Source organism: Pocillopora verrucosa, chromosome 1 (assembly GCF_036669915.1).
Source record: "Pocillopora verrucosa isolate sample1 chromosome 1, ASM3666991v2, whole genome shotgun sequence".
In the NCBI taxonomy this organism is placed as follows: Eukaryota; Metazoa; Cnidaria; class Anthozoa; order Scleractinia; family Pocilloporidae; genus Pocillopora; species Pocillopora verrucosa.
Genome location: NC_089312.1, coordinates 20764174 through 20783902, shown reverse-complemented (window position 1 = coordinate 20783902; position 19729 = coordinate 20764174). Strand labels below are relative to the sequence as shown.

At 36.6% G+C, this 19729-nt stretch overlaps 1 protein-coding gene across 1 annotated transcript; it reads left to right on the top strand.

Moving 5' to 3' along the window:
• Positions 1–7745: 7745 nt before the first annotated feature.
• LOC131781187 (deformed epidermal autoregulatory factor 1 homolog) lies at positions 7746–16316 on the top strand. Its single transcript, XM_059097827.2, is given in 9 exon segments — positions 7746–8528; positions 9138–9320; positions 9908–10025; positions 10493–10520; positions 10748–10809; positions 11351–11583; positions 12040–12171; positions 12824–12982; positions 15198–16316. Coding segments are annotated over 9 exon segments (1581 nt in total). The 5' UTR covers positions 7746–7946; the 3' UTR covers positions 15282–16316.
• Positions 16317–19729: the final 3413 nt, after the last annotated feature.

The window sequence follows — 19729 nt, the reverse complement described above, 5'->3', positions numbered from 1 at the left end:
GAAAGGTTATAATGGTTAGCCAGAGGTTAGTAGGTGAAGATTTTCGATACCTTTGACTAAGTATTTCCCTTTCTGTGAATCATCTCTGATTTTCGATTGTATCAACACAATGCTATTCTTTCGGTAGACGTATTTCATTTATCGTAATTTACAATGACTTCAATCAGTCAAATTGTCGTTTCAATGATAACACTTGACCGATCATGTATTTAATCGTTCATTTGTATATTTTTTAAAATTTTGTCAGCATTTGCCGATTTGCTTTTTTGTCCGTTGTATTTCTTTCCTTCTTTTATGGGGGGGGGGGGGGGGGGGGGGGGGGGTTTGGGTCCGCCAATGCATTCCTTTTTGTGGCTTAAATTTTTATATGATTTAATAATAACACTGTTAGCATGGGATTCATTAGTTTTAAATCTTACCTTTCAGGATGTCCGAGAAGGCTCTGTATAAAGATAGCCTCTTGCTGCATAGCATGTGATCACCAATGACTTACATTATACTCATGGATAATGATCACCCTTAGGACAATGTAAATTCTGTAAATTTTGCTGCCTTTAAAAGTCCCCATAGCAGTAGCAAGTCATCATATCGGGATAATCACACTTTCAGTTAATCGTGATTATTGTAAACAGATAAACATCGTAAACTTCTAAGCTTTTTCAATCATTTTTGCGATTGCTAATCACTTTTACACATGTTAAGCCATTTTATTGTATCTTGTATCGTTCTTTGAAGGCTCTGCACTTGGCTTGTTCAATTAAAAGTCATCTTTTACCCACCAGTTGTTTACTTTAAGATATGACCCCTTCTACACAGAGCAATTTTCAGCTGAATGTCAAACGTAGAAAATCGCGCTTCTTTTTCAACCGATCGAGTCAAAACTGAAACTAATCGTAACTCACGGTTCATTCGCATTCTTCCGCAGTTCAGGCGGTTTGTTTATTTTTACTCGAGTTTTCCTAGGCTACTTGTGGTATTTTTATTTCTTCCGATTGGCTGTTGTGATTTCTACGCAACTCGATCGAAGTGCTCTACAATGGATAAACAAAAAAATAATCATGACCAAATCCGCTCGACGAGGGAGCATGGTCCCACAGGAACCGTCGAATTACTTATTTAAAAGTGATAAATTGATTGCAACATTTCCTCAATGGATCAGAGGAATCTAAAGATTATCAATAATCTTTAAGTCTTCCGCAAGGTAGAGCGGGAAACATTTGTATTCTTCCGCTGTGGTTACGGTACACATCTTCAGTTTCCAAGAATAAACACTGATCCGAAACTAAATGTTTGGCAACGTGACAATTATTTTTCACATTCGCTTGTGAGTGAAATTTTGGAACAGATGATGAAAAAAAAAGATTGGAAGGAGGCCAGGAGAACTTAAGCGTTTTTGTGGGTAATTTTATTTACAAGTGGATAATCGTGTTCCCTGTGACTATTTCACATGATTTACAATTTTAGAGCTCCTTTCTGTACGACCAAGATATACTAGCGTCATGATATCCGTTTTTACAGTCTCCTTCACTCATATAAGGGGTGATCACCACCTCCTAATACACTCAGGTGTAAATTTGTGTTTCTAGGTAGCCTAAGACATCATGATTATGTCATTAAATTTTAAAATTAGAGATTCACGGAATACGCGAATATAGACGTTCCTGTTTGACAGTAAGGTACCATGAATTAAAAGTGAAAACGCAATATGGACGAACACCAATTCGGCAACGTCACCAGCGTGTCACAACAAGACAGCCGGGTTTTCAGTCAATCGAGTCACAACTGAAGGTTATTTTCAAAGGAGCCACAAATTCTGAAGCGCTTTCACCAAAAGGTAAGAATCCCGCTGAAAGCCATCCGTCACTGAGATCTCTTGTATCTAAGAGCTGACATGAAAGAGACTTAACGCCATTTTCTGAAAATGGACCGGGAAACTATCAACATAGGTAATAATCTGATACCAATCAAAATTAATCATACTCAGAAGAGCTCATCCAAGAAACACTCGATGACAAATCGAATATTTTAAACTGAGAATCTCTAGAATCCTATCTCTCTTTATCAATGATTTTATGTGAATAACATTAGGTGGACGTAGCAGCCTATAAATTTGTTATTTCAAACTTACAAACTTAACCACCACTACGAACCAGTTCAGCGCGCATTTAAAGGTCGTAACTTTTAAAATAAGTTAGGCCGCTAAAATTTTGATCGATGAAACGACGAAGGAGAGTGAGGATTATATTCCATGGAGACTGACTAATTAGATACTTCATGTTTTTTTTTTAAACATTCGGGTTGACTACAGATGTAAACATATTACGTAGCGTTTGCATTCGGAGCTGCATATGTTAATATACTGAGCTACCTCTTAAACATTCCTTTGTGAATTATAAAAAAGGACAAATTACTGCAATCTGTCTCAGCTCCGTTTACTAAAAAAGTGATTCCACCACCGTTAGCATAAAATCGAATTCGTGATCTCTTCATGTTGACCCACACCACGGTGTTCGGACATTGTTCCCGCAATCGTCGTGATAGTGCCGGCAAAGAATTATATAAGCCGAGCGCTAAAACAACCATCACTAAGAATTTCGACAGATGAAACAAAACTTTAATTGAAAAACAACATATCTATCAAATTACTCCATTAAGAAAAACAATTCGCAAAGAAATGAATTATAAAAGCCAGGAATTTTTAGCATACAGCCATTTTTGGAAAATGCTTGTGGCTAAATAATTTTCATTGTTGAGCGACCGTAGATAATTGTGCGTCATTTTAAGCTTTTCTATATCGCTGAGTCACTCAGTAATTGCGTTCCTGATGATGACGAGACAGTTTTTGATCCAAGTTGCAATCACGCTCCAGGAAGCACGAAAAGTTTATTGTCGTAGCCAATTGGGGAATTGAAGAAACATAAAGTTGATAAATTCGCTTCCCTACAATCGTTTTAGGTTCTAGTGTAACCCTGTTTTTAGCAGCGACAATTCTTGCAAAGAGACCCATTCAACCAAAATAAGTCAGAGACTCTGCATTAAATCAATGGTTTATTGACTTTGTTAAAAAAAACATCCTTTCTCGTAGTGCGTTTGTCAACAATCTTTTGTGGCTACGCAACAAAAGCAAAACAACATTTCTCAAACTGTGATGAACAGCTTGAAAAGCAACCGCCTGTTAAGTAGAGCGTGAATTGACGCGTTTGCGAAACAATAAAACTGACATCATCGTCGAGTGTTTACTTTGTAATGGTCTTTCAATAGAAAGTTGCGAAAATCTGCTGGGGAAGCTAATACAAGTTTCACTCTCTAATTTTTCCGGTGATAGAGAAGGTTATTTTCGACTGAGTAAGTATTTCATAAGAGCCTTATGTCACCTATACATGAAAGATACAATTGGTTTTCGTGGAAGGCGATGAGTGACAGATCACGTGGTCGGTCCAATATGCTAGTTGTGATTAGTGGGCTGAAACGAAACACTGTTGCTATACCCAAAGTCTTTTCATAACAAGTTCATTTGAAGATAACTCCCGCGTTGTTCAGCACAAAATTGGTATTAACAATCTCAGGTAAGGAAAAAAGTTTCAAAGTTGTACGGCAATACTTGAGAAAAGATAATGAATTCTTGCTAGAGATAGCAGATCATCGCCGTAGACTCATCATACAACTCGAACAGAAAAAAAAAGAAGTAAACATCTGGTGGAAACGCCGGTCATAACAACTTTTTATAGTCCACCACAACGCTCGAACGGATCATTGCAGTCGTAAAGAAAAGTAGGGAAATAATAATCGCAAAGCTATCCCATGTATTTATTAATGTTTTCGTCTCAATTTCTGAGCGATTAGGCCTGCCTGGAAAAAATAATTATATTCACGAGTGAGAAGATAGTTTCAATGATGCAGGGAACTAAATAAGCTAGTGATGTGCTCTATTTGCACGAATCGCTCTTCTTTGATCAATATCGCTAGATGCCGAGAACAGGAACCTTCACAATCCGTTTGTTTGATCCGAACTACGGAAAGGAAAAAAAAAGGAATATTTCCTTATCTAAAACATTCCTAACCTAGTTTATTATGGATATCTTTATTGAAAGTATGAAAACATAATAATCTCTATATTGTTACCCAATCAATTGTTTTCCACTTGCGACACTGTTATCCTCAGCATTACCGGTTTTATGAAGTTTTTCTCAAGTTTCTCATCGGAGATACCTTAGTGAATCGCTCTTAATATCGATAAACTTTCGTACTGCACTTGTAGACGAGAGATATCTTTGCATTTTCAAATTTAAGGTTGAAACTGACCTATACCGAATGCAGCTTTAAATTTTTTTCTTCTCGTTTAAAAAGTATTAATGAGAGTAGCTAATAGTTCTCGAAATGAGCGGATTAGCAACTGAACAGCTTTCTATTTTCAGCGGAAATATCAGACATTTTAGTGACCCTCTCTTTGTAATGTTTTGCGTCAGAGGCAATTCTTTGAAAAAAAAAATCTCAGTTCGGTGATTAGACCCTTGGAAACGTTCAAAATATCGTCAGGTCTTCATCACTTGAATATCTATATTTCATTGGGAGAGTCCTGGACATGAGCATTGACAGTCGCGCTTCAAGGTCTTTGCGGTGGCAATACAAAGAAAGCGCCCTCTAAGCTACTCAGTGTTGAAGCGACCCTGGGATTTAGCTAGATTTTTTGTAGCTGGCGATAGGCTTGTTTAGCCGACGAAATAATCCTGATTCAGTTCTTATCTTAAAGCTACTAAATTTCTCCTGATACAGCTTTGCTTGGGGAGTGACGTCTTTTGAAATTAGGCTTCTTCAGTGTGGTATTTACACAACTTGACATGAATCGATTCCCTGCTCACCGAAAAGACGGAGATCCCGATAAAGATATATAAACGCACAACCTGCTCGCGAGCGTTCTTTTTCCATTTTCCATTTGTGGCGAATATTGAAAATCGATACAGAACTGGCCAGAAATCATAAACGTATCGCTTAGAGTAGAAAGGTGCCGCATTAAAGGCCCAAAAAAGTCATAAGGAAAGCAAACATTTTATTCTTTTCCAATGATTCATTGTTCAAATAAATCAAATTATTATCTTTTTCAGCCATGGGACACCACGCTGAACCAGAATCGACCGGAGAGCCTGAGTCCGAGCCTAAGACTATTATGCCAGAGATAATGACCAATCAGGAAGCGTTCCTGATGTACGGAATCTTTATCTTCGCTCTGGCTGTCTTCTGTGTCGTGTTGCTGGTTCTGTTCATCATGATGAAGAAACAGTAAGTGTAGATCGTAAATAAGACTTCCTATTCAAGCTCAAATACCAATTCTCCCTTAACCCTTTCATCCCTATGAGTGACCAGCATCTAGTTTCTCCCTACAGTATTATCCCTAAATCACCCATGAAGGCCACAAGAATAAAGAAAATGATCACCAACTAAAGAAACTCTTTATTGTTGAATAAATGTGTAGAGAATATGGAGAAATGCATGCTGATTTTAGGTGTAAAAGGGTAAAGTTAGGCCTTGAGCAGGGATGTGTTTGCACACCAAGAGAGAAACTCTAAGCCGAAAATGTTAAAAAAGAAAAAAGATTCCTTAGCGTGAGTTTCTAAAGGCAGTTGTATGCACGTTGATTTGAAATTTTATCATTGAAAGAGTGCTTCCTTAGTTATGAATTTTTTTTAAATCTATGTTATAGTATCATTCGTAAGCAAGAAAGCCTTTATAGTACCTAATTATGAAAACTTTTATTTCAATTTTGTACAGAGTTCGTAACCTTACCGAGAAAATGGGATATGGGCAAGGTCATATGCAGATGGGCATGGCGGAGAAAAAAGGTTTGCTAAAATTTTCAGTTTACTACTGATTTAGTGACAAAGGTGAAAAAGTGGTAATTCATAAAAATCCAACAACCTAACAAGCCCTTAGATACCAGTAAAACGCAATTATAGGACCTTACCTATAACTCTATCGGAAACTGGTGTCCAGGCCCTTAGCCTGATCAGATCACTTAATGGTTTCGTCCCATATCATTTGGAGCAATTAAGTTTTATCGAAGTAATATGACAATACAGTAATATAATGAATGGGTTATAGGTTTTAACGAAAGACTTTGTTTTTGGCAGGTTATATTGCTTGAAGATTTTGACCTACAACTGGAGTGTTTGCCACAATTTGCTGTGTAAATAAACTCCGAGTAGATTACACGCGTGTTGTGTTTGTGCAACCAGATAAAAATTGATGAATTCTTGTAACAAGTACCATAATCAATTTAACCAAAAAACCGAAAACCAGAGCTTTCATAGTCAACTCCAGTGACTTTACTTCTAATTCGATGATACAAACTTGTCTGACGACGAGTTACTTTATCATTTTCACTCTCATATCATTCGTGTAAGTATTGCAAATGTTCACGTTTATATATATATCCGCTATGGCACAAAATAGATAATTAGAGAAATAAAATTTTCAAGTTCACTCGTGTCGTTAGCACTTTGTATTGTTATTGCTCGGCTGTTAAAAAGAGAAATCACAAATTGTTTGGTTTACCAATACAACTTCAGCACCCCTCGATCCGGATGCCGACCCCAGATCTTGATGAGTAGGCGTCTCAATCTACACTTCGGCAAGTTGGGTTTAATTTTACTGGTGATTTTATTCGTACTCAAATCTCCCATATGGCCATGCTATGATGACAGTTTTTCTCAGTTTACAGTGACTTAGTCTATGCACGTTTAGCTAAGCCAGCAACTTTGTAGCAGATGAAACAGTTCTCAATCTTGCTTGAAGCAGCTAACTGACGTTAGAAATGAAATTTGTACGTGAAAATAACATTTTTGGTGTGTGTCTCAATTGCTGTGTCTACTGTGCAGACGAACGACATCAAAGTCACGAGTTGATACTGTATCTCGTAATAAGTAAGGTATTATGAAGTCAGTTGCGTCTCGCCTCAATTCCTTTTCCTGCTACAATCTTCAAAGGCGGCGCTGTTCTCGGTTCCCTCAAAGCCTGTATCCCCGCTGGAGCAGAATACCGTATCCACATTTTTACCCAGGGGGACTATTTCCCAACCACTAAGGCTAATCCTTATCTCGCTCTCTTGCTCACAAATACAAAAATTAGCAATAGCTCACATAAAAAATAAAAAAAAAGAGTTGACAAATTATATTTCATCGTGAAGTTATAACTCATTTCCAATTCTTAAAAAATTTCTTACTGGACAGTTATTAATTTTTACGCCTTTTGAATCCATGTCTCTCAAAAAAAATGTTAACGATTTGTTTCCTCCCCCCCCCCCCCCCAAGCCTGCCGCCGCTGAAAGTCATTTCTTCAATAACTGACCCATCAGACAACCAAAAAATGGGAGATTTTTTACTATCATTGATGTTGTTGAACTAGAAACTAAACTAGGAGGCACCCAGATAAAAGCTATAAAGTATAGCCTCAACAATTTACATTCTATGGAGTCACTGAATAGTGTTATTCCTCGGCCTTGTATCAAGTTCTTCCGAAATAAAACATTACCGATTACTAGCAAGCTAATCAACAGGGAGAGCTAGGAAAAGGTTTTTCAGCAAGCTTAGAACATCATTGGAAAGTCACTGAAGTATTGAGAAACTTACTACCTCTCTTATTCTATTCACTGAAATATAAATATTGTCTCATCTGTTTTTATTACTTTGATTTTTTTTCTTCGCAAATTTAACGGGAAGACTGGGAACAAGTTGTCCTTTCGTCGGCCACGAATACAAAACACCCCCAGCAGACACGTAGGGAACGAAGTTTGCTACGAGATCGAAATACCGCTAAATTCCACTTGAGAGAGCCTAAATTACCGCCTTTTCACGAAAATTAAAAGTAGGTGAGGTATTTCAATACACTTTTGAGGTTACTGAAGTTTTCCAGCGTCAAAAACATCATCTGAATCGTTATACTAACGAGAAACAATGGACGACAACGTTGGCGTTCCGAGGACAGGCGAAGGATTATCGGTAGTGCCTTCGTTATCTGAAGTAAGCGAACAGATCGCCATCGCCGAGCACATCCCGACTGAACACGAAACTACCACAACTGCTGTCTTCCATGCAGGCGAAGAGGCTTCGAATACGAATGTCGGTGGGCATCCACAGTGTGAAGTGCAAGTGGTGAAAGTCGGGGATGGCAATGTTAGTATCAGTTTCGCTACCCCTGCTCCGGCCGTGTCACACATTCAAGCTTCTCAAGCCTCTTTACAGCCCATTCAGGAGGTCATCGCAGACAGTCCGGCGCATTCCACTCGATCATCTAGCCCAAATCTTCAAGAATCGCAAGCTGTGACAACCATTCAACAAGCAGAACAAGATGAAATATCTGGGAATCAACACGCCGACGATGGTTCACCTCTGGCGCGTCAGAAGTTCGAAACCCAGGGGAAATCTGCGTGGGATGCAGCGTTGAGTACAGAGATACTCATCGTCCGCTGTAGAAACGAAACGGCTGAGTTATTTAAGACAAAACTTGGATCAGGAGGTCGTGGAAAGTGCATTAAGGTAAAAAATAAGAGCAGCACGCTCGTTTTGGACTGATTTTCTGCTTCGCAGGAACTCGGATCTTTGATCTCACACATTTCGTGCAATAAAGATCCAAAATGTTTGATCTTCCGTTCTTACGTATTGGGAATTGTAATGGTTTACAGAACCTTTCAAATCGGCAATATCGCTTCATGGCTGTAAAATACGCAGGCACAAATTTCTTGTTATTGGTCTGTATTGTTTTTATAGTTTAAACGTTTTCCTTGCATGCTTTTGTTTTTGTTTTTGTTTTTTCATTTTGGTCTATTTGTCTTCTTCAGCTTTTTCAACCCCCTTGCAAACAACTTACGTCTCCTTTTACTGTCATATTGATGTGGGTGACCGTGGTTCGCTAGTACGTCATAGGCTTGCAAAAGTGCAGCTTATTACACAAATGCAAAGAGGAGAGAATAAAAGAAAGAAAGAGTGATAAAGCCCAAAATAAAAACATGAATTTAGTGAGTCCTTATAGCAAATTTAATGACTGCTTAAATGAGCTAATGGGTTGTAACAGTGATTTAGGGAAATGTTTGGTTCAAGAAACTGTCGGAAATTGTCTTTTTTTTCTCTGTGTTCTGTTACTGACAGTATCAAGACCAATGGATGACACCATCAGAGTTTGAAGCACGTTGTGGAAGGGCATCTTCAAAGGACTGGAAGCGCAGCATACGTTATGGTGGTCGAACCCTCCAGTCTTTGATTGAGGATGGAATTCTCACTCCTCATGCCATTTCCTGCACTTGTGCAACTTGTTGTGATGATGACACTCTGGTATGTTGAATGCACAGTTCATTCTCATAAATACATGTAATTATTTATTATGTATTAAAATAAGATGTATAAATTAACGATGCGAGGAAGAATTATTGATAAAGGGATCGTGGCTACAGTTTGTTTAAATTGGAAAAGTAGACTGAAATAGGACATTAAGGCAGTGGAGGTGTGAATAATACAATATGCATGAGTACTGTTTATCCCAAATATCTGAAAATGTACATGTACACTAAATGTGTTTACCAGAAGATTACTGTGCACTGTTTATGCAGTTGAGAAAACAGTTTTGGACTGGGTACCCATGGGAATGGAGAAGAACTCTTACCTATCAGTGTGGTATTTCAGAGTCCATTCCGAAACCCTTTATCACTTTTAGGATTCATTTGTGGTTGGTTCTCTTCCTTTCTCTAACAGTTTTTCTCTAGGTTCTCTCTTTTTCATTCCTATGCAAAACCAACTCTCCAATCTGCAAAAGTAATTGTTGTAATGAGAAACAAGAAACTGTACTCTTCAAGATGTAAACAATGATTTTATTTGTGCAGTACAAAAATGAAAGGTAAAAGTATCATTCTAATCTTTTTTAGGCTGGTCCAATAAGACTGTTTGTTCCATAGAAACGTCGCAAGCGTGAGTCATCACAATCTGGATCACCAATTCTAAAGAAGAGTTTGTCTCTCAGTTCTGAGAACTCTCGACGAGATGGTAATTAATTAAGTTGTGCATTATAAAGTTTTTAAACATATGCAGTTATACTCGTGTTTGCTCTCAGACCTGGACATTTAAAAGATTTGATGACAGAGATGCTCATATTCATGTAAACACAGGAAAAAATTTTAAAGCTAAAGCTCTAAAACCACTTTTGTACAGTTGTATGTGAAATGCAATCTTTAGTAGTGCACGGTTGCCTTCTTTCTCTGATAAAAATAATTAATGTATGTTCCTTGTAATAATGTTATTCCTTGTTTTTACACATTTCTTTTTTTAAGCATAGCAATTTCAAAATACAATATGTACAGATATAAGGATAAGCTGTATGTGTACAGATTTTGATTGTGAAATGTTTTTGGAGAAAATCAGCTTAGCAGTTTTATTATAGAGCAATTGTTTCATTGTTTAAGTTCGTACTTCTTTGTTATAATCATCATTCTTTTCAATATCTTTTACCATAGCCCATGGATTCATGATGCGGTCTGTTAGGTAAGAATTCTGTACACACTGGTATATTTAACATGCACCTGCTGTGTGTAGGAGTGTAAAATTTGCAGCTCACATTTGTATCTTCAGAATGAACAAATATATGTTCTGTAGCAATTTGGTAGGAAAGTGAAACATTTACAACATGTTTTATTATTAACTTGAAATTGACTTGTCTTAAGTTGACAAGGGTCCATGCTAATAAATGAATGAATGTGTTTTTGTTTCAGTGTTGACTCAGCATCTGGTGCTTTTGCTACTAATGAGGATGGAACAGTCATGGACACTGGAGGTAATAAACAGACAGAACAGTTAGTATTGGCAGAAGAATGCTACCGAGGTTTTCTCTTTAATTGTTAAGTTCGTAATGTCTTCAGATTTGATAGACTTCATGGAATGCATGCTTGTTCAATCTATCCTGCAAATTCCAACAAGTGAAAATCCTGAAAATAGTTGAGGATTCTTTATAACCAGGCCTACACTTTGTTACTAAATGTTTATATTTAACAGGTAGATGGCATGTTTGAATTCAAGATTTCTTTCACAACCATCATCCTTAGAAGTCAAGAGCAAATAAGCAAATTTATTTTTTATTAAAAATGAACCATGCAAGCTTATGATTTCACTATCTATCATGTAATAGAAAGTGAGTGGAGCAGCCAATGAGTCTGCAACATCTGTGATCAAATGCTTTTAGATTTATAATAAGATCTGATAGACATTGTGGAAATAGAGATTTAACTTAGGTAGCCTCTGACTTACCAATGTAAATGTTGAATCACTCTTTTTTCCTTTAACTAACAGGTGAATGGTTTGCCACATTTTTTCTTTAGATTTATCTAGTGGTCTGGTGACAGTCAGCAGCTGTGTAACGAGTGCAGTGCCACCTCAGACTCCTGCCACTCCTCTTACACCTATGATGAGTCCTTGTCCCCCAATCATGACACAGGCAGCAGCAGTCAGACCTGAAGGGCAACAGACCATCACAGTTACTTTACCTGTTACACCTCTCCCAACAGGAGATGCAGTCGTAGATCAGAGAAGACATTGGTGGCATATTGAAGAGGTAAATAAACAGATGCATTGGAATGTACATATAATTAATGATGTTTAACCAGGTAGCTGTTATAAGTATAAAATTGTCTTACCTTACAGGTGGGGATGGTTTTTCTATTTTTAATTGTGTTGTTCAAATATTTTATTAAGTATTTAACTTACATGTTAAAATAATCATACTTCCAATGATTAGTATGGGTACAATATTTGATAAAAACTACTTGTATAGTACATATTGTACCTACCTAATGAAGATTCCCCACGTATACTGTGAATGAAATGAAAGTGAAATGCATTTCCAGTCTCATGCTGTATTTACATTAGTTATTAAAAGCTGTAGAATTGGAAATTTTGTGAGGTAGGATCTTTCATTCCATTTTGTGATATCAAAACCACAAGTTTTCAAAGCAGAGATTAGGACATTTTATCATCATACTGAATATTACTTTAATTGTATGATTTGTAGATGGTGAACTCTTTGTTGAATACAGCTCAGCAGTTGAAGGGAATGATAGAACATGCTAAGCTGCAAGCAGAAGCATCAAAGGATGCAGCCATCACTCAGGTCAAACTTCAGGCAGAAGCAGAAAAGAAAGAGGTGGGCACAATAGGATTTCTTTTAAACCTACTACTCTACATAAAATCCTTGAAACATCTTAGTACGCTTTGCTGTTACTGTCAATGTGCTGTCTGTATTTTGTGTTTGGTTAATTTTTACATAATTGCACTAGTCATAAAATCACTTTATCTAATTCAAGAACATCTCAAATAACATTTCCAGATTGTAAGAGATTCTAAATGAAACAGTTTTTGCAAAGGATTAAGATATGACTTGTGCTCTCCAATATCCTAAAACAAACATGTGGCAATAGTTTGGTATGATAAGGTACACTGTATGCACAGTGTATAGGTGCATGTGCTGGCATACATGTGGCTGTATGCACAGTGTATAGGTGCATTTGCTAGCAAACGTGTAGCTCTACACACAGTGTATAGATGCATGTGCTGGTGTACATGTAGCTCATCATGTCTGTCTTAAAACTCTGTTGTGGAGTGATGATTCATGTTGCAGATTTGATTGAAGAATTTGGACTTCATTTCAATTTAAACCCAAAGAAAGATTATATGTTCTAAATAATTTTATTATCTGGACATCACATTTTTCTAGGTAATAGAACTACAAATTTATTTTTTCATAGTTTCATATACTTTATGTTTAGTTATTGTTAATGTGAACAACATCTTTGTAGGCCTTGGCACAAGCTCGCATGAATTCTCTGATGCAGTTTTCCCGGGCATTAAATGATGCTCGAGTGGAGAAGGAAGCTGCCATAGCACAAGCTGTGGCACAAGCAAAAGCTGAGAAAATGGAGGCTGCTGCTGATGAACGGCAGGAACAACTTATCAAGGTAACAGGCAAGACAACACATAGCTTCTTTGAATGACAATGTGTGTGATTTATTTATTTATTTATTATACAGTATTGGTATATTTGCTTTGGTGACTATAGAGATACTTGCACTCTGATTGGTCGAGGATGCATCATATCTCATTCTAATCCCCCCATGCAAGGTAGTTATAGTTGGGGTGCTAAATTTAAAAATGGCTGCTTTGCATTTTGTCAATATTAGGCTGAAAGAAAATGCAATAGAACAAACTAAAATTCAGAAGAACACAAAAGATGCCACTCAGTTTGATATAACTCTCTTTAAAAGAATACAATGAAGTTTTTGCCACTGGAAATGAATAAACCTGTTGAATTATAGTGGAAACTGACTGCCTATCCCAATATGAGTAATCTAAACAATTGGAACAGAATGGTATCAACAAAAAACAAATTTTCAGAATTTAAAAGCACCTGGGCAATTGTACTAAAACAATTATTTGCCTTTGGCTCAGTGATTATTGTTGAACAATCTCCTCAACTTTATATTAGGGATTATTCAACAATAGTCATTTGGCCTTTGCAAATAATTGTTTATTGATCGATTCAATAATTTGAACTGTCACTGTCACCAGTCACAGATTGACATGTTCGTGAATGTGCTACTTAAGCAATAGACCACTAATTTACTGGTGAAATACCTTACATGTGATGTTTGGAGAACACAAGAAAAGTTGGTCAATCATGAACCAGACCCAAGTGATTTGCAAAATTTTCAAGTAACTTGTATATATTAAATTTATTTGAAAGTAAGAAATATGAATAAAGTATGAAATTAGAAGATCCTCGCAGCTAAGAACACTACTGAAACTAGTAGTTGTAAGTAGGACCTGAAAAAATTTCAGGCCCGTACGGGATATGAACCCATGACCTCTGCGATACCGGTGCAGTGCTCTACCAATTGAGCTAACAAGCCAACTGGGAGCTGGTCAATGAATTGGGTACAAATAAACATCCGAGTGAATGAAGATTTTAGATATATGAAAATTCACATATTTGCACTGCGGTGGAAAGATGAAATTAGAAGATCCTCGCAGCTAAGAACACTACTGAAACTAGTAGTTGTAAGTAGGACCTGAAAAAATTTCAGGCCCGTACGGCCTGAAAGGTAGTCAGGTCCTACTTACAACTACTAGTTTCAGTAGTGTTCTTAGCTGCGAGGATCTTCTAATTTCATCTTTCCACCGCAGTGCAAATATGTGAATTTTCATATATCTAAAATCTTCATTCACTCGGATGTTTATTTGTTTATGTTTATTTGTACCCAATTCATTGACCAGCTCCCAGTTGGCTTGTTAGCTCAATTGGTAGAGCACTGCACCGGTATCGCAGAGGTCATGGGTTCATATCCCGTACGGGCCTGAAATTTTTTCAGGTCCTACTTACAACTACTAGTTTCAGTAGTGTTCTTAGCTGCGAGGATCTTCTAATTTCATCTTTCCACCGCAGTGCAAATATGTGAATTTTCATATATCTAAAATCTTCATTCACTCGGATGTTTATTTGTACCCAATTCATTGACCAGCTCCCAGTTGGCTTGTTAGCTCAATTGGTAGAGCACTGCACTGGTATCGCAGAGGTCATGGGTTCATATCCCGTACGGGCCTGAAATTTTTTCAGGTCCTACTTACAACTACTAGTTTCAGTAGTGTTCTTAGCTGCGAGGATCTTCTAATTTCATCTTTCCACCGCAGTGCAAATATGTGAATTTTCATATATCTAAAATCTTCATTCACTCGGATGTTTATTTGTACCCAATTCATTGACCAGCTCCCAGTTGGCTTGTTAGCTCAATTGGTAGAGCACTGCACCGGTATCGCAGAGGTCATGGGTTCAGATCCCGTACGGGCCAGAAATTTTTTCAGGTCCTACTTACAACTACTAGTTTCAGTAGTGTTCTTAGCTGCGAGGATCTTCTAATTTCATCTTTCCACCGCAGTGCAAATATGTGAATTTTCATATATCTAAAATCTTCATGAATAAAGTATTTTTCAAAGAGCCACTAATAGTTTTCCCACTGGGATGTTAGCACTCTTTAACACAGCATCATCCCTGTTCCTCCAAGTTACCTCTGCACCATCTCTGCTCCCCTTAGATAGGAGGGGCTTTCTTCTTTACAGTTTTTGTCAAACAACTGTTGCCTTGATACAAATTGCTAATAGGAGTTTTTGTTTTCACAGTCCCTCAATGGTGGTGAAGGTGAAATAGCAATGGAAGAAGACCCCTCAGTTGTTGAGGAAGGAGAAAAGAATGGTGTGGAATAGAACCAGATCAAGTTGAAACTAACCTACCTTTAAACTAAACTGAGAAATGAAGAACCTCTCAGTGATACATGTGCATGTAATGTGGAATGCTTAACAGACTGAGAGTTGCTTTTGAAGCTCCAATGAAATTGCCTAAGAGGTGTCAGGAGTACTGCTGAGAGGAAGTTTCCCAGATTGGTTGATACAAGAATTATTCACCTGTGACAGCATTTCTTGATTTCATTCATCATCCAAGCATTGTGCTCATCACTTAAATCCTACTTTACATGTACCTTTGTCAATATTTCATTAGGGTGATCTGCCCTTGACAGTCTACCTTAGGAAAAGTATGAACTACCTTTGCTTCTGCAATTTTTTCATGTAGTAGCATAGACAGTGCTGTAGTTTCTCAAGACATATGGCAATGTCGTTGAATAACACCATACAACCCTTTTACGTAGTTCTCTTTTCTATTTGAGCATTGCAAAAGAAAATGAAAGTATTCATAATGGCCAATAAAGTAAAAAGAAAACATCACAAGGAGCTTATTAGAGGAATCAATGGATAAAGTGAAGCAGAAGCAATGCAATTAGGAATAACTTTTGGACACTCAGTTGAAAACTGCTCAAATTGTTTTTTACAAAAGGTAGTGAGCTATCTAGTTATTTCTCTGGTCATTAGTGTTTTTCACCTTTTAAACAGAGATGGGGGCCAAGGGTATTTATCGTTATGTTTGAGTTCACAGTAAGGAGCAAATATGCTTCTCTATCTCTCTTTCTTTCCCCCTGGAAAGGATAGAGAGAGAGAGAGAGAGTGTGCCTGGCAAGAAGCTTCACATACAGCATGACTGATTAGATTTAGACCCGGAGCCTCAGTTGTCCACTGTTGTAAATATTTGTAGCTAACTGGGTTTGAGTCCTTCCAGTTGGCTTTCTTAACTCGTGTCATTACACTGCTGAGGATAGGCAAACCATACACATTTTGTGACTGCATATACATTTATGTATGTTTGTATTTGTTGAATTTGTAAAATAATTACATTGGATCTTTATAAAATGTGTATCTTGTTGGTGGTCCTCACTTACATTGTACCAAAAAAATGCCACTCAAATGCCACTCAAATGCCACTCAAATGCCACTCAAAAGCAAAACCTTCCAAAGTAACTTCCTTTAGTTATCACCTCAATCAATTCCTTGATACATTTCTTGTGAATTTAGTTCTTCTTTGTCTCAAACACAAATGCATGTCTTCCCACTTCCCACCCTCTTCTTCCCCTCCCCCCTCCCCCCCTCCCCCTCCCCTCTCCCATGCAATTTGGGCATCTCATTAATAAGTACCTAGGAGCCAGGTGTTGTTGCAGAACAGGGTTTTATTTATTTAAAAGACTATTTATTAATTTTTGTTTTAATCTCTATTTTTAATTTTTAGCTCAGTGCCAGAGAAAAGGTATACATATATTTATTTGTATACCTCCATGGTAGAATTATTATTGAAAATCTCAGTAATGTTGACTTTCCATTTAAAAAAAGAGAAAATGAGGTCAGAAAAGTGACATGAAACGTCTTCAGCTACCCTGTAAAGTATTCATGAAAGCATAAGGCCACTATTTGGTGTGTGTTTAGTCTGCTTTTGTGCTGCAATTTTTTCCCTCCAATATCTTTTACTTTCCGGGTCTGGTTTTTTATCTGGGTTTCCATCTGAAGAGAAAAACTTTGTTTCTAGTGTCCAGGGCCTCACTCTCTGCACAGCCAAGACACATCCCATCAATCTTTGCGGGTAAACATTATGGCGGCTGTGCCTCGAGCCATGCGGAGGAGAGTTCGGTCCCGCTCAACGTACAATGTACGTGATTTTGCTTTTTGAAAAGCTTTTTTTCTTAATTTTAACCGCACAGAACATTTTCTCACATCTAGTCGGATGTAACATGACTTAATTCACTTTTTTGATGGCTGAAGTCTGGAAACATTCTGGATAGTGCATCAGCGATGACCTCGATCATAAAGACTTGCTGGCAGGTAAGATTTCCGTATTTGATTATCAGAGACATGGTCAAAATTTATTTTCAAATTCAGCCTTTAAGTCACTCAAACTAGTATATTAAGGAGCTCAAACACAGATGCTATTGTGAAACTGATTGTAACCGGACTTTGAGAGTTGTTTTCTTGTTTAAAGGTGTTTTACATATAACCAGTAGTACTTGTATCATGATTCTTGCCGCCGTCCACGAGTAAAAAACGTCGGTACTTAAGTTTCCAGGATAGCATTCTGGAAACCGAACGTGCTGTGTTGTTTGAAACAATCCTTTTAAAATTGGGTGTCAATGTAGTCGTTTGAAGGGGAGATCATGCTTGTTCTCTTTGTGACTCAGTGCATGGTTGAATAGCTAATGCTGTCGTTTATTAGGGTAAAATTTACCCTCTTCTCGTAAACTTTTTTAGTGTATATTGTTTTTGGTAATGGAACAATTTAGATTTTACTCAGTTGTCAAGGTTGCTTTTATTTTGAATTGAGATAGACAAAATAATCCACATTATGACAAATAGCTTCCTGCCTCATGTCTTGTTTTAATTTCTTCTTTTTTTCTGTCTACTGTTCTGTCTTATTCCATGATGTATCTTCTTTAACAATTGTGAAGAAGCCCAGCATAAAATGAATGTTAGATATGAGATTTTTAAATCTCTTCAGGATCACTTGGCAGTTCCTCATCAACTTATAATAGTTTGGATGGTATAGGTTGTCTAGACTTTTTAAATTTTCAGAAAAATTAATGACTACCAGCCATTTACTCAGTTGAGAATTGTGACTGGCAGTTGATGTCACTCAATTTCTAAGTATTCTGAGCCAACTTTAACTTAGCATTACAAATGAAATTTATAAATTTCCTCAAAATCACTTGGCAGTTCCTCTTTGACAGAGATTATTTTGGATTGTATATATCCTTTGATCTCTAAAACTTTTTTTTCTTATTTAAGAACCATAACTGGCAGAGGACCTTACATAATTACCATGAAAGTGTCAATATTCTAAGAAAGTGCAAACTAAGTGTTTGACATGAGAAAAATACCCGAATGCCAGTCATTTGGTTGTTAGAAAACTTTTACTGGCTCCAGGTCATAAAACTAGTGCAAACAATTAATACAAAACAAAAAAAAACTTTACAGTTTTCAACAAAATATAGCTTAATTCTAACCTTAAATCACAAAATTACCATAAGATATGTCTTTTTGTAATACATTTGCTTCCCTTTTATGCCCATTTCATTATTTTTTTCACAATCTTCAAAGATCATGTGCTCAAAAGTTTGTTTTTAAGCTTGAGGTGTTTATTACATGTATCTCCTTTACAAACTCCATTTATTTGGTTGCCAATTTCTATATAACTATAGTCTTTTGAGTGCTGTTTTATCTGTAAATATGAAATTTTGGCAAAAGAAGAAGCAGTTTCACCTTTAAGGGGGTTTGAAGCACATACTTTAAGCAGCTATTTTGAATTCTTCTTTACCCATTTCAAACTATGTGACCACATAGCTTAAAAGGTCTGTTGTAACTAATGTGGGTTGTTTATCACATTTTCTCTTTGTTAGAAACCTAAGGTTGTAACATTACATTTAAAGAGGTGATAAAATCTGGTCAATGAAAGTCAGCATAGGACAAGGTCCAAAACATTGTTGTAGCTCCAACCTGAGTTATGATTTATTGCTCATTCAAATGCTCACTGGAATTGTACAGAAGATGATTTAATCAACTTTTCTACAATTCCAGTGGATATTTGTTTCAGAAACATTTAGTTGGTTACATTATGTCTTATCTAACATCACACTAATTTCTTGTAAAAAAGAAAATTGTATATATTAAATAAATATTATAAGAAATAATATAGAAAGAAAATTATGATTTGAGTCATCTTCATATAATTAGCTAAAGCCTATTAAAAGTAATTTGTTAAACAAGCAACCGACTCAGAATTTAAAATGTCTGGAGGTAAAGGGTTCCACTTATGGACCACATATAGCTATTGGAAAAACATAAAACTTAAAAATATCTTAATTAGTTTTTTGATATTCTATATTTGATTGCATGGCTTTCATTAGAGAATTAAATATACGTAATTACATAGTTACAGTACATGTTAATTATTATTTAACAATACAAATGTACATGTTTTCGTGTATATAGGTGGCTTGAGTGCTATTTTAAGTGGGTTGCAATTGCATGTTAAAAGGAAACTATTACTTTGGCTTTTACATATCACATACATGTATAATCTAATAATATTATTTTAACTTAATGGGATAACTTCAATATTACAAAAGAAATCAACCTACAACATCATCTGAGGACTAAAACTAAGAAGTTACTTAGGGAATATTTCAGGATATAACATGTTCACAGCTGCAAAATTTGCTAGAACTAGTTAAAAATTTCAGAAAAGCTAGACCTTTTGATTGATTTTTTGATTGTCAATATAA